Source organism: Bathycoccus prasinos, assembly GCF_002220235.1.
Source record: "Bathycoccus prasinos genomic : Chromosome_12".
Taxonomy (NCBI): domain Eukaryota; kingdom Viridiplantae; phylum Chlorophyta; class Mamiellophyceae; order Mamiellales; family Bathycoccaceae; genus Bathycoccus; species Bathycoccus prasinos.
Window position 1 is genome coordinate 602,239 of NC_023997.1, and position 21,593 is coordinate 623,831.

Genomic DNA, 21,593 nt, shown 5'->3' on the forward strand with positions numbered 1-21,593 from the left:
ATACCAATCAATAATAATAAAGAAAATTTAGAGCACCGGAGTACGGTCGACGGCGTTCAAGGTGACAAAGTTGTAGCCAAACGGATCGGCGACGTGCTTACCCCAGTTCGCCGCTGGCCCTTCGCCAGTCGTCGCACCTTGGACGAAGACACCCAACATGGCGATCATCGCCAATCGGCCGTTCTTAATCTCCTTAACCTTCAAGATTTCCAAATCTTGCGGGGTGGCCGCGACGTTGTAAAAGTCCAACGGTCCGCCCGGGTTGATCGGGTCCAACTTGGCAAAGTCCTTGCCGGTGAACGAGCCCTTGAACGGGACAAATCCAGACGGCGCAGAGGCCGGGTCGGATCGGAACTTTTCCGCGCCGCCCATCAAGACAATCAACGGAGCGACGGCGATGCCCAACCACAATTCGGCCGGGCCGAATCTGCCAGTGGAACCTTCCAAAAACACCTTACCGGTCTCTCTCCAGTCGCCGCCGGCGATGTTGAGCGCTTCCGGAATGACGATACCCGGGACGGCCAACATAGCCCATCTGGCGTGGATGACTTCCGCGACGCGATATTGCTTGATGGCACCGTCCGCGCCCAAACCGAGCGGGTCAAACCCGTAATCACCGGCCAACTTACCGTCGAGGTAGGACGGGATGTCCGCCGTCGTCAAGAGACCAGACGGGAGGTACAACTTACGTTGCGGGCCTGAAAAGTTTTGTTGGGTAGTAAAAGAGAAGAAGAAGAAGAGTGAAATTGTCCGTCGGTCAGTACATTGATGTTTAAAACGCACAGCAGAAACGCCGCCGCCCTCAAAGCTTCTTCTTTTCCGTCGTTTTCGCGCGTTCTTCTTCTTAAGAGGATTGAAAATTTTTCTCCTCTTTTTTTCGTGGGGTGAAAAACAAGACCCAAAGCGATACCAAAATCCAACCAAAAAAAAAAGATCGAGTTCGGCCACAAGGCGCGACTTGTTTCCTTTTCTATCTCTTTCTCTTTTCCACCACAGGTGTGTAAAGAGGACTTCGGGAAAGACGTATTATTAGTACTACGAGTTTTAATACTTACCGTACCACTTGGACAAGTCCGCGGTTTTCACCGTCGTCTTGACCGGAGCGGCCTTCTTGACCGTCTTCTTGACCGTCACCGGTGCTTTCTTCGCCGGAGTTGGCTTCTTCGCCGGGACCGCCTTCTTCGCCGGGGCCTGTTTGTAAAAAAAAGATTGATGATGGGAGAGCGGGTGAGTGAATGAATAAAAATTTACTCTCGTAAAACAAAAGAAAAAAGCAATCAACATCACGTACGGTTTTCTTGACCGTCTTGGCCGGAGCCGGAGCGGATTTCTTAAAGAGTGCGTTGACAGTGACAGCCATTGTTGTGTTTGTGTGTTTTTGTTGTGGATGAAAAACGTGTGCGTTATATGAGGATCATTTAAAATTCAATGGATGAGATGATGAGAGAGGAAGAAGATACGACAGCCGGAAGAGAGATTTTCTCTTCTTCTTCAATTTTTTTCTTTGAATGGTCTGTTTTTTTGATAAGTGCGTAAGGGCTTACTCGCTCGCGAGTAAGGACGAAGCACTTACGTGAGTCCAAAAAAGGTACTCAAAAAAAGAAAGAGTAACCCCTTTTGACTGCTGTGAGGGCAGAGGAGAGAAAGGACGTCTCTCACACACAAAAAAAAAACGGATGATGATGCTTGAGAAGAGGTTGGTGTTGTTGTGAGTAGTAGGTTGTAGTATTAAAAAAAATGTCGTCGTGTGTGGTGGCTGTATAAGATTGTTATTAATAATAATTAATCCAAGACGGCTAACACGTCGGACTCGTGCAAGACGACGTACTTCTTCCCCTCCCCGTCTTGCATCTGATCCCCGGCGTATTTGAAATACACAACCTCCTGGCCGACTTTCACGTTCATCGGCTTGAGCGCTTTCTTCTCCTCGTCCCAGGCGCCCGGGCCGACTTTGGAAACCGTGCCTTGCACCGGCTTTTCTTGACTTCCGCTGGTTAACAAAATTCCACCTTTGGTTTGCATTTCCGCGTCTTTCAACGTCAAAATCAAGCGGTCTCCTAAGGGTTCCAAGTTTGGAATGTCGTCTACGCTCGCGTTGGATCTCGGAAACGTGCCTATCAAGTCGAGTTCGCGAAGCATGGTAAATTCCTCGTTGTTGAGAATCATATCGTCCGCACCGATGCCGAATTTGTTGTACAAGACGGTTTGGCCCGGTTTGACGCCGTGGACGTCGTCGCCGATCGCTTCCACGTCACCTGAATAAAGAAGCAAAAGAGAGAGAAAAAAAATGTCAGCGCTTAGTATTCTCAATGGAAGCAACCTTCTTCTTCTTCTTCGAGATAAGGAGAAGACAAACAAAATTTCCATCGTACGACGACGAAGACAACGCACCACTCGTTGGTTTCTGTTGACTCCCTTCGGTCAACAAAACGCCCCCTTTCGTTTCTCTTTCCGTCTCCGCGATTTTAATCAAAACTCGTCCTCCCATTGGTTGTACTTTCGTGTATTTCTTCGGCACTTCGAACGGCTTCCCAGCCATCGCAATACAGGTTTTCCCTCTCAGGGGGCTTCTTTTTTTGACTACATTTGATTTGGACAACAACGACGAGGACGACGAAAACGCCATGGTATTTGATGTCATTTTGATGATGATAGTCCTTTTATAATAAAGAGATGATTTTAGAAAAGAACGCCGATGAGTAGTGAGAGTTTACGCGCGTTCTTGACTGCAAAAAGTAGAGAATGCGGCGCTTCGTGAGAAAAAGAGTCGATGGGTTTTTTCAAGCAGATTTATGCAGAAGGAGAACAGAAAGAGGGAGGGAGACGCAACAAAAACCAAAAAGACAACCATGCATGCAACACCAAAAAAAAAGAGAAGAAAACAAAACAAACAGACAGAAATATCTCTCTACTATATATATTTGTCTACACACACGTAAGTGAGTAAAGATGTTCGCGTCGAAAAAATCCTACCGCGAGAAGAAAGAAGAGCTGGCTCGCGTGCGCGTGCAACTGCACGCCTTAGCCTTGGAGAATAAGAAGTTAGAACAACTGATTCAAGACTCTGAAAATGCGTCTCTGATTTCAACGCACGATTACGGGCTCGAATCTCCCGAAGATTTACACTCCGCGTTATCTGGGATGAAGAAAATGCTCGACGTGGCGGAGGAGAAAGCGCAAAGAGAAGAGGTTTTGAGGCAAGAAGCCGAGGAACAGTTTCAAGCGAAGAAGCACGAGTATTTGCAATCCGCGGTGAGTGGAATGCAAACGATGTTGACGGAGACGGAAGTGCAGTTGCACGAGACGCAGAAAAAGTTGGAGGAGTTGGAAACGAAAAGGCAAGAAGCGGAGACGATGTTCGCGAAAGAGATCAAAGAGTACGAGACGAGAATCGCGTATTTGGAGAGCTTTGTGAAACCGTGCGAGTTGAAGATTGAGGTGAAGTTAACGGAGGAGGAGAGGGATATATTGCACGAAGTGAACGGTCCGCGAGACGGGAAGGTGTTGAAACCGGCGAAGAGCAGAGGGTGCGGTTTCTTTTAAAAAGAGAAAGACGTCGATCGAGGGGGGTGTATTTATAATATTTCTTAGTAGTTTCGTTATGTAACAGTTTTATCTTTTACACGGTTGTATTTTATAACGATGATTGGTCCAGTAGTTATCGTCAATCAATTACGTTGAACTTATTTTCTACTCTCTCAATCTCTCTCTCGGTCTTCTCAATCTCTCATATATCTTCGTATTATTATTAATATAGTAAAGTAATTTCAGGGATGTTAATAGTAATTTACAGAATGACATTTTCGTAACCTTTCTCGGCCACGAGATTGTCTAAATACCGCAACAAGTCGTTGCGTCTGGATAAAAGTCGGCGGCATTCGGACGTGGTCAAAATACCGTCAAACTCTTTCGCAATCGCTCGAGCGTCCAGTAATCGCAGCCGGAAGTACGTCTTCGCGGAAACGCATAACGTTGGTCCGGTTTGGAACGCGTTTTCGTGAGTCATGTCGACCCAGGCGCCGTCTCTAAACGCCGCCGCGTGGTCAATCAAAATTGGATAATGATTCGATCGCGTGTCTTCTGCGTTGTTGTGATTGTTCTTATGTTGTCGATCGCCGTTGTCGTCGCTGATTTCGTTTTTAAACACTTCTGGAATTGGATTCGCATCTACCCAGTGTTCGGCAAAGAGAAAATGACCGTGGTGTCGATCGGAGTTTCCGAGTAACACGTCCATGACTCTCGTGTCCGACAAGACTTGCTTCTGCGAAGTCTTCCAGTGTTCCGGATGGACCTCTTTCAACGTTTGTGATTCTTGCGCCCAATAGATAAACGCCCCTTCGTCAAACTCTTTGTAATCGCATTGGATTGGATTGCTCCCCATTTGGGTATCTTTCTTCGAACACGCCGGTCCTTTTCGATTCATTCTGTACGCCGTCGGCGGGACGTAATCCATTCCTAAAACGCGATTGAGTTTATACGCAACGAGTTCCATCAAGACTTGGTGCCACCCGTCGCCATCGCCGACAATTTTCGGTTTAAACATGCAATCAATCTCTCTCCCGGTATCTCGGCATCGCAAGCGCAATTTATATGTCGGATGTCCAAAAGAATTCAATTTCGCGAGCGAGACGCAGTTGACGATATCGCCGTGCTGCAAAATGTTGGTAATGCCCGCGTGGATGTTTTCTCTTTCTCTGGCAAACTCGCTCGCCTCTCTGGTCGTTTCGTCCACGGCTTCGTTTCTGCACTTATCCGAGAACTGCTTAGCTTCTTCCTCCAACGCTTTCGCGCCGATGGCAATCAAGCCTCTCTTTGAAACCGATTCGTAAATGGAAGGATCGGAATCCACCGCTTGAAATGCCTTCGTTTTAATCCATAACTCAAACGAACCGTCGTCGTTCTCTTTAACTAACCTTTTCGAACACGAGATAACCCCGGGGTGTTCCACGAAACACTGCGGCGTCGCATCCGGAATGGTTGAATCGCCGAAAAACGATTGTTCGGAGACGTACCCTTGTTCGCTACCCGCGCTCGAGCGTTGTTGTTGTTGTTGTTGTTCACCCGTCGTCACCGCCGAAGGCGATTCCAACGCCGCGTGTTCCAAGTTTCGTCGATGCGCTTCCAAAATTTCGTCGTGATTGGCTTTACCTTCGCTCCCGAGCGTGATCTTTAACAAGTCGTCGTCGTCTACGTCGTTGTCCTGGAAAAAAAGACTTTGCGCGCCTTTCATGTCCTCGTTCGTTTCTTCCTCTTCCTCTTCCAAAACGTGATTGTAAATGTCATCGCACTCGGGACCATCCATCAAATCGGACGTTCGAAAGCACGAAATCTTCACCTCGTCCCCTGGTTCCAACTTTCGAAACTGTTCCATCGCTGGACTCTTATCGTGCACGATGACGTTCCCGGTCACTTCCGTCGGGGCCTCTTCGACAAACTTCTCGCTCAAAATAACTTTAAACCTCCCAAACACTTTAAACGTCTGTCCAACCTCTCGATCAAAATCCGATGGGAACTGAAACGTCACTCGACACTGCCCTTCCATTTTCATGATCATCTGTACCGTCGCGAATTCCCAGCTTTGTATACCTCCGCGAACGCGCTGATTCGCTTTTTCGTCACTCATTTCCACCAACTGTTGCTCTAGATTTGAGGTTTCACTTTTTGGCACTTTTTGCCCTCTTTTTTTTCCTCCTCTTCCTGTTTGGGACGATCGCATCTGTAAAACCCCCTGGGAATGCTTTTGCGTGGGGATGACTGTTGTTGCTTCTTTGTTATTATTATTATTATTATTATTATTATTCTCTTCGCTGCTGGTGGTGAACGACGGGTCCGCGATTGCTTTGTTCTTGACCGACATCTTTGGTGATTTTTTTCCTCCTAATACTCTGTCTCCTCCTGATAGTTTATAAGACGTGAGAGAAATACAGTTTGAGCGAGATTTAGGAGAGAAAAGAAAGGATCCGATGATTTGGAAAAATTGTCGTTAAAAAAATAAATCTACTCAAAAGCGCACCTCCACCTCCACCTCTGTTCTTCTTTAACTTCTTCGACAGAGACAGAGAAGAAGAGGAACAGAGAAAAGATGCGTGTCGCCGTCCAGCGAGGAGCAGTGTTTGCTCCATCTTCTCGGGAGAAGAGACAGATGGGCGTTTGTGTGTGTGTAAATGTTCTGTGCGGAATTGTAAGGAAGGAATCGTTTGTCTGAAAAACCTCTCGTTTTTTCCCCTCGAAGAGAAAGATATTTTTTAAAGAAATCAAGAGAGGGAGAGAAAGCAAGGGAAATTTGAGTAGGGTATAACACCCTAAATTTTTTTCTCGTCTCCTTTTTTCAAATTTTTTTTCTCCAAACGGGCTTCAAAACAGAGCAGAAAACTTTTGTCTCGTTAGTAGGAAGCGCAAAAGCACAGCAGTTTAATAAGCAGAGTTAGAGAGAGAGAGAGAGGGAAACAAAATGACGGAGAATAAATTGGAATACCTTGCGATCGATTTAATCACGAACGGGCCGAAAGTTCCCGGCGCGTGCGTCGTGGATGCCACCGGTGTCACGTGGACTGCGACGACGACATCATCATCACATTCGAAAAAAGAAAACGGAGAAAAAGAAGATCAATCTCGCGCTGCTGCGAGTAAAAAGATAGTCGCACCGGCGACGGATATCAAAGAGATCAACTACTCGCAAGTCCCCGGTGGCGTTCAGGTTTTGTTGCGAGTAAAACCGGACAAAGGTTCCGCGAAAACGATCGTTTTGCAAGGTTTCCGAGGCGCTGACGTGAAGCCTTTGAAAGAGTTCGTCGCCGCGCAGTTTGAAAATGTTCGCGTGCGACAACGAGAGTGTCAACCGAACGGACGAAACTGGGGGGACATCGTCGTCTCTAATAGCAATTTTAAATTCGAGGTGAACGAGAAGTGTTCGTTCGAGGTGAACGCGAACGCGATAGCCGGGGTGAACCCAATCGGGAAGAACGATTTGATCGTCGAGATGCAACAAGGAAAGGAGAACGAGAAACAGAGTAAAGACGCTTTAGTCGAGATGGCGTTTTATGTCCCGTTAACCGCGGAGACTTGGGCAGGGGAGGACGTGGATGATGCGGATGATATGGCAGTGCAACGATTGGCGACGGCGATTGATGCGATTGCGGCGACTGGACCGGCGCTGGGCGAGCCGGTGTGTGCGTTCGAGGACGCCAACTTGGTCGTGCCGAGAGGAAAGGTTACGTTTGCGTTGCATCCGAACTTTGTTCGAGTGACTGGTTCTGCCGCAGATTTTAAGATTAATTACACGTCCGTGTTGAGAGTGTACGCGTTGCCGAAACCGAACGCGCATCAGACGCACGTGGTGGTAGCTTTGGATCCACCGATTAGGAAAGGACAAACGTTTTATTCGTTCATCGTGACGGTGTTCAACGACGACGATATCATCACCGTCGCGCCGAGGAAACCGAATAAAGAGACGGACGATATCGAAATTACCGGGGAAATGGAGGAGAGGTTCAAGGCCGTGGAGGAGGAGTACACCGGTGCGGCTGGTGAGGTTTTTGCGAGAGTTTTGAAAGCGGTGGCGGGCGTGAAATTGACGAGACAAGGGACGTTCGTCTCCCCAGCGGGCGGTGCCGCCATTCGCGTCTCGCACAAAGCCGACGTCGGTTTGTTGTACTTACTCGAGAGAGGCTTCTTTTATTTGCCGAAACCGCCGATTTTGGTTCGATACGAGGACGTTTCCGAGTGTGAATTTGAACGCCACGGCGGCGGCGCCGGCGCGAGTAAGACGTTCGATTTGACGTTGACGACGAAGAAAGGTTTGAGTTACCAATTCCACGGCATCTCCCGAACAGAGTTTCAAAATTTGGTCAACTTTTTAACCGCGAAGGGCTTACCCATGGGTGAAGTCGACGCCAACGCCTTGGCGGATCGCTTGATTGACGAGGACGACATGGCCGGCATCGACGACGCGGGTCCCGATCTCGAAAGAGGTTCCGACGAAGACGAAGATTCCGAGGAAGACGAAGACTTCAAAGGTGCCTCGGACTCGGACGGGGGCGAACCGACCGATTCATCCTCCTCAGAAAGCGACTCGGATTCAGACTCGGACGGAGGCGGCGGCAAAAAGAAGAAACCGGCGAAGAAGAAAGCGAAAACAAACTCGGGCTCTCCCCACGCCAAGAAGAAGAAAGAAAAAGACCCCAACGCGCCGAAACGACCGTTGTCGACGTACATGATCTTCTCCGCGGAAATGCGCGCGAAAGTGAAAGAGGAAAACCCGGACTTTTCCATCACGGACGTCGCCAAAGAACTCGGCGTTCGATGGAAATCCGTCACCGACGAAGAAAAGGTGAAATACGAAGAGCTCGCCAAGAAGGACAAAGAGCGCTACGAACGAGAGATGGAAGAGTATAAGAAAACGAAGAAAGAAAAAGGAGACGAGGAGATGGCCGACGTGGCGGGAGAGGAGGAGGAAGATTAGAAGGTGGTCGATGTTCGTGTTATCGTTTAGTAGCTCTAAGATTTGTCAATACGTGATTTATAACGATAAAAAACGTTGCGTTAGAACGACACCACCACCACTCGTTCAATTTTTTACTTTTTATTAGGGGGAAATTGGGGCAAAATTGAATCAGAAATTCCTCTCTCTTGGACCACGCTTTGAATTAATAAAAGTGATAACACACACAACAGTACGTAAAAGAGACGAAATTATGATCGCGACGATGACGATCGGCACGAATTTTTCGACGATTTCGTCTTCGTCTTCGTCTTCTCCTCCTCCTTCTCGTGAAAAGGTGGTGAAAAGGTGTGGTGCTTCGAACGACACCTTTTCTCGAGGATCGTTCGTAAAGAAGAAAGGAGACCAAAGAAGAAGAATTCTGTTGAGGCCAAAGGCTGCCTCGGTGGCGCCGATGGAAGACGCCGCGCCGCCGCCACCGCCAGGGAATAAACCACCAACCGATGATAACTGGGGGAACGGGGGAGGTGATGGAGGTGATGATGGTGATGGCGGGAGCAACGGAAGCGACGATAACTTCTCTGGTTCTTTGTTCGTGCCGTTTGCCTCGCTGGGCGTGGCGGCTATCGTAGCCTCGTTTCTCGCGAAGTTCGTTCGAATCGAAAGCGAGAAGAAGGTGAAAGAGGAGAACGAACGGATGCGACGGAACGCGAATTTACCGACGAGTGCGATGAAGCCACCGGATGGAAAGAACGTCGTGTACGTCGGGCAGAAGCAAGACGAGGAAAGAAGGCGAGTGACGGAGAACGTGGAGAGAAAAGAGAGGGAGGAAGAATCGAAGAGGAAGAAAGCGGCGATGGATGTGGCGACGACGACGACGACGACGACGACGAAAAGTAGCGTCGGTACAGAGACGACCAATAATAATAACAGTAGTAAAGCGAGTAGCAATAGCAATAGCACGAAAGCGCCAAAGCAGTCGGCGGAAGAATTGATGGCCGAAGCGATGCGACACTACGTAGATTTGGAAACCGAGAAGAAGGAAAAGGACGAGATCGAAGCGAGGGAACGACAAGCGTTGGAGGAACTGCAACAGATTGAAGAGATTCAACAGCGCGCGGAGAAGCAGCAGCAACAACAAATACATCAATCGCGAAAGCCTGCACCTCCATCATCTGTACAACAACAACAACGTCAACAACAAGAAGAGACGTTTGATATTCCAGCTCCGATGCGAGGCAAATCGCACGAGAGCAACAGCATAAACACAAGAAGTCCGCGCTTGATGCGCGCGTTATCGCTGGCGGCGGACGCACGCGCGGCGGCGGACCAAGCTACAGAGGCTGCAGAAGCTGCGGCGTACGCTGCCGCGGAACTCCAAGCGACGCTCGTAGATCGAGACGGTCCTCCGTTGAACCGTGAAAAATTCCGAAAGGAATTTCGACAGCGATTGGCGGCCCAATACGACGACGACGACGAGCAGCATCAACAACAACAGCGTTACAGAAGCGGACGATATAGCGGTAGCAGTGGTAATAGCGCAAACGGGGGGTACGGTGGTCCATCGTCTTCTGTTGGCGCGCCGAGTGGAAGAAGATCCATGCACCACCAACATCGACAACGACAGCAACAAGAACAAAGACGAAACCAAACCAAATCGCAAAAACTCCTGGAATCCACGGAAATGTGGTTGAGAGATACCGTCATTCCAACTGCGAAAATTGCAACCGTGAAGACGGTCGAATTCGCTCGAGAAAACTACCCGCACGTGAAAGAAGCGACGTTGAAAACCGTCTCTGCGGCTAAACAAGAAGCTGACAAAGTGCGCTCGACTGAAAAGTTTAAAAAGGCTGAGTCCTTCCTCAAAGAGAAAACGAAAGGCATCACGCGAGAGGTTGAAAGAATCGCCAAGAAAACCATGGAAGAGCCGACGGTGATCGTAGATGAGTTACAGAAAGGCGCGAAAGACATGGCGCGAGAGAGCGTACATCTGTGGGACAAGCACGTCGCGCCGATTGTCGTCAATCCAGAGTTGGTGGCAGACGACGAAAAAAACAAGAAGAATAAGAACAAGAAGAACAAGAAGGATAACAGAAAGCATTGATATCATTGCAGATTGCTCTGTGTGTATATATATAAGAAATGTATCTTGAACGCGTTGTTGCTTTTCAATTCTTCACTTTTATTTATTATCTACGTGCTTTGGAGGTGTGCTGAGTGTGCGCACGCGCGGAGACACGCATGCTGCGATCAACATCGGCAGTATCATCACTTTTCGCGCATTGCATGCCCTGTTCTTCTGGTCATCCGCTCTTTGGTGTCGTCCCTTCGTCGTCGTCTTCATCGTTTACGAGAAGGGAAACGCTTCATCATCATCATCATCATCAAAAACAACGAAGAAGAAGAAGAACATCGACGGGCGCAACGACGACAACAAACGCCACCTCCGCTGGACAAAGCCCGCGAGAAGGGCGGGTGTATTCCTCTTCCCCTTCCTCTTCCTTCTCCTCCTCTTCAAAACTATCTCTGATCGTTTGGGACGTCGATGGTACTCTGGCAAACACCACAACCTTAGCTTTCGAAGCGACGAACACGGTGCTCAAAAAGCACGAGTTGCCCGAGATATCGCTCGAACAGTACGAACGTGGGAGCAAGTACACGACCCCGAAGAGGTTTTCCTATCACGCGTGTGGCGATAGCGAGGGCGAAAGAGAGTTAGGGGAGAAGTTAGGCGCGAGTTTTGATGAATATTACGTAGGATTAGTGACGACGGAGACGGCTGGATTGTTTACCGGTATTCGGACAATCGTCGAGAGAACGAAGAAGACGGGCGGGGTGAGACACGCGGCGTTATCGAATGCGTGCGGAGAGTACGCGAGGAGGGTCGTCACGGTGAACGAATTAGATTCTATTTTCGAAGTGAGTTTAGGCGCCGACGATGTTTCGAAAGCGAAACCAGAACCGGAAGGCATTCGAGAGCTTTGCGAGAAACTGAACGTAGACGTATCCACCGCGGTTTACGTTGGAGACGCGCCGAGCGATGGGAAAGCCGCGAAAGCGGCTGGGTGCATGTTCTCAATAGGTGTAAATTGGGGATCTCACGATTTAAGCGATGCGTCGAACAAAGAACATTTCGATATCGTTTGCGAGACGAGGGAGGAGTTGGAACAGTTCTTTACGATGTGCGGGGCTCTCGTTGAACTCTAAAAGATACATCTGATGATGTGTGTATTATTAATCTGTATGTATTTGAACCTAGTACTGCTGCTTGCGCGCGTCTCTACAATATGGTGAACTCTATGAGATATCTACTTCAAAAAATCTACTACGCTTTCTTATAGGACACGTCTTCCACGCCTACCCGATGATTCGCCACTCTCGCCGCCACGAACAAATAATCCGACAACCTGTTCAAGTACATCCCGACCGATTTCTCCACGTCCCCACTTTCCACCATCGGTTGTACTTTCCTCTCGCACCTTCGGCATATCGCCCTCGCTTGGTGTAAAAAAGCCGCGAATTTCGTACCTCCTGGACATAAAAAGTTTGTCAACGCCGGTAACTCTTCCTCGTACGCGTCTATCCAAGATTCGATCGCGTCGACGTGCGATTCGTCAAACCGACATCTCATCTTCATGCCATCTTTCGTCTTCTCGCTCGTCATCGGCGTCGCGACTGCCGAACCGACGTCTAACAATCGACTCTGAATAATCTCCAAATGTGGTAAGACATCCTCGTCGAAACAGTTCATGTCTGCTGAAGTCGTAGCACCACTGTTGTTATTATTATTATTATTAAACAAAAAGAAATCGCGCGCGTGTACTCTCGCGATCCCGACCGCGACGTTCGTCTCGTCGCAATCCCCCAAAGCTTCAAACGTGAGGTCCGATTTCTTCCTTCGCTCCAAGTTATACAACGACGACGTCCCGTCGTCGCCGGTTTTCGTATACACTTTGAATTTAGTCATTTCATCCTTCGCATCGTTTGCGCTGCTATTAAAAGTGGTTCCTTTTCCCATTTGGAGTTCGTTCTGGTGGTGGTCCTTCTTCGTCGCTTCTTCCTCACCGATTTTTGTTTGCTGCTCTAATCCTCCTCCTCCTCCTCCTCCTGTTTGTTCGTCAACTAAGAAAGTCGTTTCGTTGGTAGCGTTGGCCATTTTTTTCCAAACAAAGACAAGACCAAAAAATTGTGGGAAAATTTTCCTCAAAAAAAAAAAAAAGGATAAAACCGCCGAACAAAACCTCATAATTCTTGTAGAGTCTAACGCACATTCATACTATATATATAATATTTGTTGCGAAGTTTTAAAAGTCAAAAAGGTGCGCTCGCTTCGTCGACATCGCATTTATGCGTTCGTTTTGTGGAATCGATTTTTTGTTCGTTCGTTTCGCGCGAGAGAGAGAGAAACCGCGTATTGAAAGCGCGGAAATCACATTTTGAGGATCTTATTGAGGTTTTGGAAAGAGACTGACCACCGATTTCATCATTCTTCTTCTTCTTCTTCTTAAACAACAGATACTATGAACGCCCTTTCCCAGTCTATTTTATCCTCCCGAGTTTCCAGCACGTCTGCGTTTACGTCCACGTCTAAGTCGTCTGCCGGATCCAGCAACAAACGAGGCGCTTTGCAAGTCATGGCAGCCTCGAAGAAAAAAGACGTCCGATTGCAAGTGACGTTGGAGTGCACGGAGCAAAGAGAAGCGGGCGTGCAAGGGATGAGCCGATACATCACGCAAAAGAACCGCAGAAACAACTCACAAAGAATTGAATTGATGAAATATAACCCGTACATGAAGAAGCACACTTTGCACAGAGAGTTGAAGAAGTAAACAAACTTTTTTTAGTGCTCGAGAGAGAAAGAAAGAGAGAGGAGGAACGCGCGCGTTTATCCACTCGCTCGAATCTCGCTCGACGGGTTAATATAGAAAAATGTATCCTTTAGAAGTTGAAAATATATATACATATGTTCAGAGTAAATAGTAATCGTCGCGTAAGGCATGATTGTTTTCTTTCTTTCTTATTAGAGTAATAAGTATATTTAATAAAGCTAGTTTTATTATCGTATTCCAAAACACCTTTCTAATAGTAGTAATTTGTACATATCAACTCAAAGTTTACGCCTCGACAACGCTAATGCCCATGTTGTTCGCCGTCCCTCTGACAACCTCCATCGCAGATTCAACTTTCGTGCAGTTCAAATCCGGTAACTTAATCTTAGCAATCTCTTCCAATTGCGCCAAGGTGACGGAACCGACGTTTTGTTTTTGCGGGTCCGCCGCGCCCTTCGCGACGCCGGCGGCTTTCTTCAACAAGACCGAAGCCGGCGGCGTTTTCAAGATGAACGTGAACGATTTGTCTTCAAAAACGGTAATTTCGACTGGAATGATCATCCCCGGCTGGTCCGACGTTCTCGCGTTGTACTCTTTGCAAAAAGCCATGATGTTCACGCCCTATTTTGTTGTAAAAGCAGAGGATAAAGTTTTTGGTCAGTTTTTCTTTTTCAGGTTTTGAGAGACGAAGAAATTTACACCGCGCAGCCGAAGGAGGAGGGAAAAAGAAAATCATGCGCTCGGAAACCGTACCTTTGCACCTAAAGCCGGACCAATCGGCGGCGCCGGATTCGCCTTCCCGGCTTCAATGGCCAATTTAATATACCCGGCAACCTTCGCCGCCATCGTCGTCACTCTTCTTTGTCCTCTATTCGAACCATTCATTTTTTGTGTCAATCTCGCGCAACTCACGGATTCGCCGCTAAACGATGCGCTCGTCCCTCGGCTAAACGCGCGCGAGGAAACCGACGTTTGACTCGTGCATTTCGTTTTGGAGGGGTTTACTGCTCGTTTTTGAGGCGCCACGGAGACGAAGGAGGCCGAAATAGATGCCATCTTTTCTCTTCTTCTTCTTCTTCTTCTATGTGGGTGTGTGTTCTATAATTTGTGTGAGGAGAAAAACCTCTCGGTTCTTTCTCGTCGTCGGCGTTTTTTTTGGATAACTGCAGACACGAGCAAGAAAAGTGAGTCAAAAGTGTTGGCACAAACCAAGTGAAACAAAACTTGTGCAAAAAGAGAGGAAAAATTTGAGGAAGCATTTGAGGAGTCAAAAGAGAGAGAAAAGCAATCGAGAAAAAGTGAATTTTGGGTTCAAAAAAAATTCAAAAACTTCTCCTCAGTAGTGTCGTCTCGTTGGTCTGGTTTTTAGTCGTCGTTGCGTGCGCGTACTTTATACGCGGTAAATATATACGCACCACTCTCATCACGAACACTCACTTTTCAACGAGAGCATTTTCATAGAGAGAGAGAGAGAGAGAGAGAGAGAAAAGAGCGCGTAAATAATGGCAACGCCAACGCGTCGTTCGTCTCGACAAACGACGCCACAAAAATCAACGCAACAAAACAACAACGCTCCAAAATCATCGTCGAAAAAGAAAACATCTAAAGCGGACGAGTTGTTCGACGACGTCGCGAAAGAGAGTCCTTCGAGAAGAACGAGAAGCGCGACGACGAGAAGCGCGAGCGCGACGCCGGTGAAGGAGAAAAAGACGACGACGACGACGCCAAACAAGAAGAAGAAGAAAATTGGTGGTGTTTCGCCTTCACAGAAGAAGAAGAGTCCTGCTGCTGCGGCAAAAACGACTCCAACAAAGAAGAAACGAGGAGGGAGAAGTCCGAGCGTGACGCCGAGCAAGAAGAAAAAGACGACGGAAAAAGAGGAGGAAACGGAAGTTATGGAGACAGAGGGAGAGGCGTTAGCGGAAGAAGAGGAAGATGGTGATGATGATGATGCCGCCGCCGCCGCCGCGCCCGTCGTAGAGACCGAAGAGGAAGAAACTTTGGCGCCGACGCAAGGCGGTGGCATCGACGAGAGCATGTTTTCACCACCGCCGCAGAGGCCACCTCAAGAGCAGCAGCAGCAACAACAACAGCAACAACAACAGAATCCTCCTAATACGCAACAAAGGCAGCCTCCGCCGTCGACGGTTCAGCGAACGCCAAGATTTCCCTCGTCGACGCAACAACAACAACAACCGGGCACGCAAGGAAGAGATTCGATCAACGCTTCGCTCTTTTCGCCTACGCCGAGACAAACGCCCAGAAATATGGGCTTCGCGAGTCCGAGTCCGTTTGTGAATGCGAATCCGCCGGCGTCGCAAGGTAGGCACGATACGGGTTTACACGGCGCGCAACCTCGATTCACGCCCGCTTCTGGGGCGAGACCGGGGGCCTCGATGGATCCAGCGAATAATAATAACAACGCGTTCGCGTCGCTCAATCCGAGACCGTTCATGGGACTCACTGAAGAGGAGATTCAAGACGCTAAAGCTCGCGCGGTAAGAGATCCAGATCAAAACGCAGCAGAAGATTTGCAAAGAGAGCAGGACAGGCAAACGTTTATTTGGGGAACAGCGATTAGCGTCGATGACGTGCAAAACCGATTTCGTCGTTTCTTGGAGAATTTCATCTTGACGAAGAAAGATAAGCAGGTAAAGGAAGGCGAAGGAGACGACGAAGACGACGAGGGAGGAGAGAGAAATAACGCGGGCGATGGTGAAAAAGATGACGGTACGAACGGAAGCGCGGAGAAGAGAAACGAAGGCGCCATGGACACTGATAATAACAACAACAACAACAACGAAAAAGATACGGATGCGAACGCGGGGGAAGATCTCGACGACAGTCAACGTCTTCTTCTCCCGACGCAAACACAAAGCCAAGACGAAGAGGATGACGATGACTTGCTCGCGGATTCCTTTTACATTAAAGTCATGCGTTTATGTCACGAGAAAGATATCATAAACTTGGACATTGATTGTGCGCACTTGGAGAGTTACGACCCCTGGTTGTATGAAAGGCTCGTTGCGTATCCGCAAGAATTGATTCCGTTGTTTGACACCGTAGCGAATAAGATTTACGAGGATCAAGTGCTTCCGGACGACGAGAAAGAGAATTTCAGAAAACAAATCTTACCGAGTTTAGAAGTCAGACCGTTCAACTTGCTCGAAAAGCACGCGATGAGAGATTTAAATCCGTCCGATATCGATAAAATGGTCGCGGTCAAAGGCATGGTTACTCGATGTTCAGCCGTCATCCCAGAATTAAAAGGCGCGTACTTCAAATGTTTAACTTGCGGCGCTTCTCCGGAAATTGTCGTTGTCAACCGCGGTCGCGTCAATGAACCGCCTTTGAAATGTTTAGAGTGCCGCAATCAAGGTACGATGACGCTCATTCACAACCGATGTTACTTTGCAAACAAGCAACAGGTGAAAATGCAAGAGACGCCAGACGTGATTCCGGAAGGTGCGACGCCGAACACGGTGAGCATGTGCGTGTTCGATTCCTTAGTAGACGAGGCGAAACCAGGTGACAGAGTTGAAGTGACGGGGGTGTATCGAGCGGTACCTATTCGAGTCGCGCCGAACCAACGAGCTATTCGATCGATTTATAAAACGTATCTGGATATCATTCACATTCGCAAAGATACGAAAGGCAAACTTCGAAACACGGCGAAGAAGGACGATAACGAAGATATGAAAGATGCAGAGTACATGAAGACTGGTAGTGGTGACATGGAGGACGATCTGAACATGGGCGCTCAACAACAACAAGAAGAAAACGATGCGACAAACACGGAAACGATGGCCTCGAACATTTCGCCTCGCGGCGACACCGAACTCGAGTTTTCGCCCGAGCGGATTCGAGAAATCGAAGAGCTCTCGAGACATTCAGATATTTACGAGCGATTGGCAAAATCAGTCGCGCCGTCTATTTGGGAACTCGAAGATATCAAAAAAGGTATTTTGTGTCAACTCTTTGGCGCGACGAACAAGACGTTTAAAGGCGCATCGGCGAATAAAGTGCGAGGCGATATCAACATTTTACTCGTCGGGGATCCTGGCGTGGCGAAATCGCAGTTGTTGACGTACGTACACAGAGTCGCGCCACGAGGCATGTATACTTCTGGTTCTGGTTCTTCTGCGGTTGGTCTGACCGCATACGTGTCGAGAGATCCGGAAACGAAAGACATGGTGTTAGAATCTGGCGCTTTAGTCTTATCCGATCGAGGCGTGTGTTGCATCGACGAGTTTGATAAAATGGGCGACGGCGCGCGATCGATGTTGCACGAAGTCATGGAGCAACAAACGGTGTCAATCGCCAAAGCAGGGATCATTGCCGTATTGAATGCGCGAACATCTGTTTTGGCGTCCGCGAACCCTGTCGGAAGTAGATATAATCCAAACATGAGCATCGTCGATAACTTACACTTACCGCCGACGTTGTTGTCGAGATTCGATTTGCTTTACTTAGTTCTCGATCAGCCAAACCCAGAAACGGATCGACGATTGGCGAGACATTTAGTCTCTTTGCATTATAAAGATCCGCCGAAGAGAGCGAAAGCGACTGTTTCGGCGGAGTTATTGACAGATTACATCTCGTACGCGAAGCAAGTGTGTCATCCCGTGCTCGGCGAAGAAGCCGGCGAAGAGCTCGTCGATGGGTACGTCAAGATGCGACAATTGGGATCAGCCGGAGGGAGGAAAGTCGTCACTGCGACGCCACGACAATTGGAATCTTTAGTACGTATTTCTGAGGCTCTGGCGAGAATTAGATTGTCGAAAACCGTAGACAAACAAGACTCTACGGAGGCGCTGCGTTTGATGCGCGTGGCAATGCAAAGCGCGGCAATCGATCCGAGAACGGGTTTGATCGACATGGATAAGATCTTGACTGGTCATTCCGCGGCGGACAGGAAACAGCGTTCAGATATTGCCGAAGGGGTGGATGATATTTTACAAGGCATGCAAGGAAGAAAAGCTCGATTGAGTGAAATCGTATTGAAATTGAAGGAAAGAAATGCATCCATCGAGATTTCCGTGCAAGAAGTCCGAGACTCGGCGTTGCTCCTGGCAGAACAAGACAGAGCTATCGTGAAGGGCGATTTAGTGCAACTTATTTAATTATCAGATATATTATTATTAGTAGATTATGTGTGTGTGTGTGTGTGTGTTTTATTTCACTCTAAGTTTTAATAGTGTCTCTTGTTGGTTGGTCGCTCCCTCTCTTTCGCCTAATTTCGCTTCTTTCGAATCGAAAGCACTTTCATAAAGCGAGTACGAGCGATTATCCCATACCAGAGGAGCCGGTGTAGGCGGTGGTGGATAATTCCTTACCGTCGCCAGTCATGACGATGATTTCACCCTCAGCGTTCACATCCATGATAGCACTCGTGCCTTCGGCGATGTCGCCACTCAACATCTTCTCCGCGAGGTTGTCTTCCAACAATCTCATGATGGCTCTTCTCAACGGACGAGCACCAAACGCCGGCGAGAAGCCTTCGTCGACAACCTTGTCCTTGAATCTGTCCGTGACGTCCAAAGTAATTTCCTTCTCCTTCAATCGCTTGAACACGTTGTTCAACATGATCATCGCAATTTCACGGACTTCTTGCTTGTTCAATTGACGGAAGATGATGATTTCATCCAAGCGGTTAAGAAATTCCGGTCTGAAGTAGTTCTTGAGTTCGTCTTGAACCAAGGATTTGATTCTTTGGTACGATTGGTCTTCGACGTTGTCGTCCAATTGGAAACCCAAACCGCCGCCACCTTTTTCAATTTGCTGGGCGCCAACGTTCGAGGTCATGATGATCAAAGTGTTTTTGAAGTCAATGACTCTGCCCTTGGAATCGGTTAATCGACCGTCTTCCAAAATTTGCAACATCATGTTGAAGACATCCGGGTGAGCTTTTTCAATTTCATCAAACAACACCAAGGTATACGGACGTCTTCTGACAGCTTCGGTCAATTGACCACCTTCGGAGTAGCCGACGTAACCTGGTGGCGAACCAATCAATTTGGAAACCGTGTGTCGTTCCATAAATTCGGACATATCCAAACGGACCATCGCTTCCTCGCTGCCAAAGTAAAACTGCGACAAGGATTTGGCCAATTCGGATTTACCAACACCAGTCGGCCCGGCGAAGATGAACGAGGCGACTGGACGATTCGGCGACTTCAGCCCCGTTCTCGCTCTTCGGATAGCTCTTGAGCACGCCACGATGGCTTCTTCCTGACCAATCAAACGTTCGTGTAACTTCTCTTCCATGCCCATCAAGCGTTGCGCTTCGTCCGAGGCAACCTTATCGACCGGAATACCAGTCCACGCGGCGACAACGTCCGCAATATCCTGTTCGGTCACGGTCGGACCGGTTTCTTTACCAGACTCAATTTCAGCCTTGGCTTCTTCTTGCTTCTTCTCCGTGATGGCTTTAATTTGAGATTTCAACTCAACCTCCTTGTCTCTGATGCTCCCGGCGGCTTCAAAGTCTTGCCCTCGAATCGCGGTGTCTTTCTCTTTTTGCAAAGCCTTCAATTCTTTGTCCAGCTCTTTGGCTTCTTCCGGAATAGACGTGTGCTCCAAACGAACTCTCGACCCGGCTTCATCGATTAAATCGATAGCCTTATCCGGTAAGAAACGATCAGAAATGTACTGCGAAGAAAACTTCGCCGCGCACTCCAAAGCTTCGTCCGTGTACTTCAACTTGTGGTGAACTTCGTATCGCTCTCTCAAACCTTTCAAGATTTCGATGGTTTCATCCACCGTCGGTTCTGGGACTTGAACTGGTTGAAAACGTCTCTCCAGCGCCGGATCCTTTTCGATGTGCTTTCGGTATTCGTCAATCGTCGTCGCGCCGATGCACTGCAACTCGCCTCTCGCCAACGCCGGTTTCAAGATGTTCGCAGCGTCTATTGCGCCTTCAGCCGCCCCTGCACCGATCAAAGTGTGCACTTCGTCGATGAAAAGAATAATTGCGTCGTCTTGCTTGACTTCGTCCATGAGCTTCTTCAAACGTTCTTCGAATTCCCCGCGATACTTGGTACCCGCAACGAGTAAACCCATATCCAAAGTCATCATTCTCTTCCCTTCCAAAGTTTCCGGAACGGTTCCCGACGCGATTTGTTGGGCCAAACCTTCAGCAATCGCGGATTTACCAACTCCGGGTTCACCAACCAAGCAAGGGTTGTTTTTGGTCCTTCTACCGAGAATTTGCGTGACGCGCCTTATTTCATTCGTTCTGCCGACGCAAGGGTCCAACTTGGCCTCTTCGGCTTGTTTCGTCAAATCCGAACCAAACTCCTCGAGCGTAGGCGTCTTGGAACCACTGGCGGCACCGCCAGTCGCGCCAGCGCCAGCGCCGACCGCTTCTTGGGACTCACCAACCATTCGGATGACTTGAGATCGAATCTTGGCTGGATCCGCGTCCAAGTTTTCCAAAACGCGCGCCGCGACGCCTTCGCCTTCTCTCAACAAACCCAACAATAAGTGTTCCGTGCCGATGTAATTGTGGCCGAGTTGTCTCGCTTCTTCTAAAGCGAGTTCTAAAACGCGTTTCGCTCGCGGCGTAAACGGAATTTCAACCGCTACAAAACCCGAACCTCTACCGATGATCTTCTCCACCTCCACTCTCGCTTCTTTCAACGATATCCCCATGGACTTTAAAACCTTCGCGGCAATACCGGTACCTTCGCCGATTAAACCCAACATAATTTGCTCCGTACCGACAAAGTTGTGACCTAACCTTCTCGCTTCTTCTTGCGCTAACATGACGACCTTGATCGCTTTTTCCGTAAAGCGTTCAAACATCGCTCGTGGGCCCTTGATGACTGCTCCCAATTTCTTACCCGAGGACGAGGAAGAAGAACCGCTTTTCGTAGAAAGTTGCCTCGAGGTGACGCCTTTAAAGTTACCGTTTCTGGATAACGTGCTCGTCATGTCGATGGCATTCGTGGATCGTAATCCGGAAAAGTTACCTGGAATGGACGTTCGCGTCGAAGACATCGACGCGTTCGCGCGCATCACCATTGTCACTTTTCTGCCTTTCGAAGCCGACGACGTCGTTGCCCCACCCACATTCGCACGCGAAAACGAAACGCTCGATAAAGTCGTCGAAGCGAACATTTTTATATCCTTAAATGAGGTGTGTTACTGTCTACGCTACGTTTACTTTATAAAGATACAGAAAAATAGACGCCGTGGAAGACTTACTGCGCGTTGAGTGAGGTCTGTCGAAACTTCTTTTTTTCTAGTTCTCCTTTTGTGAGGAGGAATGGGGAGACGTAAGTGGTGCCGAAGAGGCAAAAGTCGTTATCCAAACAAGCAAA

The 21,593-nt window shown here is 48.5% G+C and overlaps 12 protein-coding genes across 12 annotated transcripts; 6 read left to right on the forward strand and 6 right to left on the reverse strand.

The window, feature by feature from the left end:
* Positions 1-27: 27 nt before the first annotated feature.
* On the reverse strand, positions 28-1,360 carry Bathy12g03300 (the record flags this gene model as incomplete). Its single annotated transcript, XM_007509896.1, has 3 exons — positions 28-698; positions 1,056-1,191; positions 1,292-1,360. 3 exons carry the CDS (start codon positions 1,358-1,360, stop codon positions 28-30), a joined length of 876 nt encoding a protein of 291 aa, XP_007509958.1.
* A 422-nt stretch (positions 1,361-1,782) lies between these two features.
* On the reverse strand, positions 1,783-2,626 carry Bathy12g03310 (co-chaperonin GroES; the record flags this gene model as incomplete). The annotated part of the gene is made up of 2 exons (XM_007509669.1): positions 1,783-2,255; positions 2,392-2,626. 2 exons carry the CDS (start codon positions 2,624-2,626, stop codon positions 1,783-1,785), a joined length of 708 nt encoding a protein of 235 aa, XP_007509731.1.
* A 323-nt stretch (positions 2,627-2,949) lies between these two features.
* Positions 2,950-3,543, forward strand: Bathy12g03320 (unknown protein; the record flags this gene model as incomplete). The annotated part of the gene is made up of 1 exon (XM_007509834.1): positions 2,950-3,543. One exon carries the CDS (start codon positions 2,950-2,952, stop codon positions 3,541-3,543), a length of 594 nt encoding a protein of 197 aa, XP_007509896.1.
* Positions 3,544-3,787: 244 nt separating this feature from the next.
* Positions 3,788-5,857, reverse strand: Bathy12g03330 (predicted protein; the record flags this gene model as incomplete). Its single annotated transcript, XM_007509738.1, has 1 exon — positions 3,788-5,857. One exon carries the CDS (start codon positions 5,855-5,857, stop codon positions 3,788-3,790), a length of 2,070 nt encoding a protein of 689 aa, XP_007509800.1.
* A 594-nt stretch (positions 5,858-6,451) lies between these two features.
* On the forward strand, positions 6,452-8,461 carry Bathy12g03340 (CG4797; the record flags this gene model as incomplete). The annotated part of the gene is made up of 1 exon (XM_007509654.1): positions 6,452-8,461. The coding sequence occupies one exon, from the start codon at positions 6,452-6,454 to the stop codon at positions 8,459-8,461; it is 2,010 nt and encodes a 669-aa protein (XP_007509716.1).
* Positions 8,462-8,705: 244 nt separating this feature from the next.
* On the forward strand, positions 8,706-10,544 carry Bathy12g03350 (unknown protein; the record flags this gene model as incomplete). The annotated part of the gene is made up of 1 exon (XM_007509694.1): positions 8,706-10,544. The coding sequence occupies one exon, from the start codon at positions 8,706-8,708 to the stop codon at positions 10,542-10,544; it is 1,839 nt and encodes a 612-aa protein (XP_007509756.1).
* A 182-nt stretch (positions 10,545-10,726) lies between these two features.
* On the forward strand, positions 10,727-11,647 carry Bathy12g03360 (phosphoglycolate phosphatase; the record flags this gene model as incomplete). Its single annotated transcript, XM_007509618.1, has 1 exon — positions 10,727-11,647. The coding sequence occupies one exon, from the start codon at positions 10,727-10,729 to the stop codon at positions 11,645-11,647; it is 921 nt and encodes a 306-aa protein (XP_007509680.1).
* Positions 11,648-11,765: 118 nt separating this feature from the next.
* On the reverse strand, positions 11,766-12,596 carry Bathy12g03370 (ATP:cob(I)alamin adenosyltransferase; the record flags this gene model as incomplete). Its single annotated transcript, XM_007509751.1, has 1 exon — positions 11,766-12,596. The coding sequence occupies one exon, from the start codon at positions 12,594-12,596 to the stop codon at positions 11,766-11,768; it is 831 nt and encodes a 276-aa protein (XP_007509813.1).
* A 364-nt stretch (positions 12,597-12,960) lies between these two features.
* Positions 12,961-13,269, forward strand: Bathy12g03380 (50S ribosomal protein L33; the record flags this gene model as incomplete). Its single annotated transcript, XM_007509816.1, has 1 exon — positions 12,961-13,269. One exon carries the CDS (start codon positions 12,961-12,963, stop codon positions 13,267-13,269), a length of 309 nt encoding a protein of 102 aa, XP_007509878.1.
* Positions 13,270-13,554: 285 nt separating this feature from the next.
* Positions 13,555-14,115, reverse strand: Bathy12g03390 (50S ribosomal protein L11; the record flags this gene model as incomplete). Its single annotated transcript, XM_007509720.1, has 2 exons — positions 13,555-13,890; positions 14,023-14,115. The coding sequence occupies 2 exons, from the start codon at positions 14,113-14,115 to the stop codon at positions 13,555-13,557; spliced, it is 429 nt and encodes a 142-aa protein (XP_007509782.1).
* A 656-nt stretch (positions 14,116-14,771) lies between these two features.
* Positions 14,772-18,392, forward strand: Bathy12g03400 (cell division control protein 54; the record flags this gene model as incomplete). The annotated part of the gene is made up of 1 exon (XM_007509760.1): positions 14,772-18,392. One exon carries the CDS (start codon positions 14,772-14,774, stop codon positions 18,390-18,392), a length of 3,621 nt encoding a protein of 1,206 aa, XP_007509822.1.
* A 163-nt stretch (positions 18,393-18,555) lies between these two features.
* Bathy12g03410 (predicted protein) lies at positions 18,556-21,390 on the reverse strand (the record flags this gene model as incomplete). The annotated part of the gene is made up of 1 exon (XM_007509798.1): positions 18,556-21,390. The coding sequence occupies one exon, from the start codon at positions 21,388-21,390 to the stop codon at positions 18,556-18,558; it is 2,835 nt and encodes a 944-aa protein (XP_007509860.1).
* Positions 21,391-21,593: the final 203 nt, after the last annotated feature.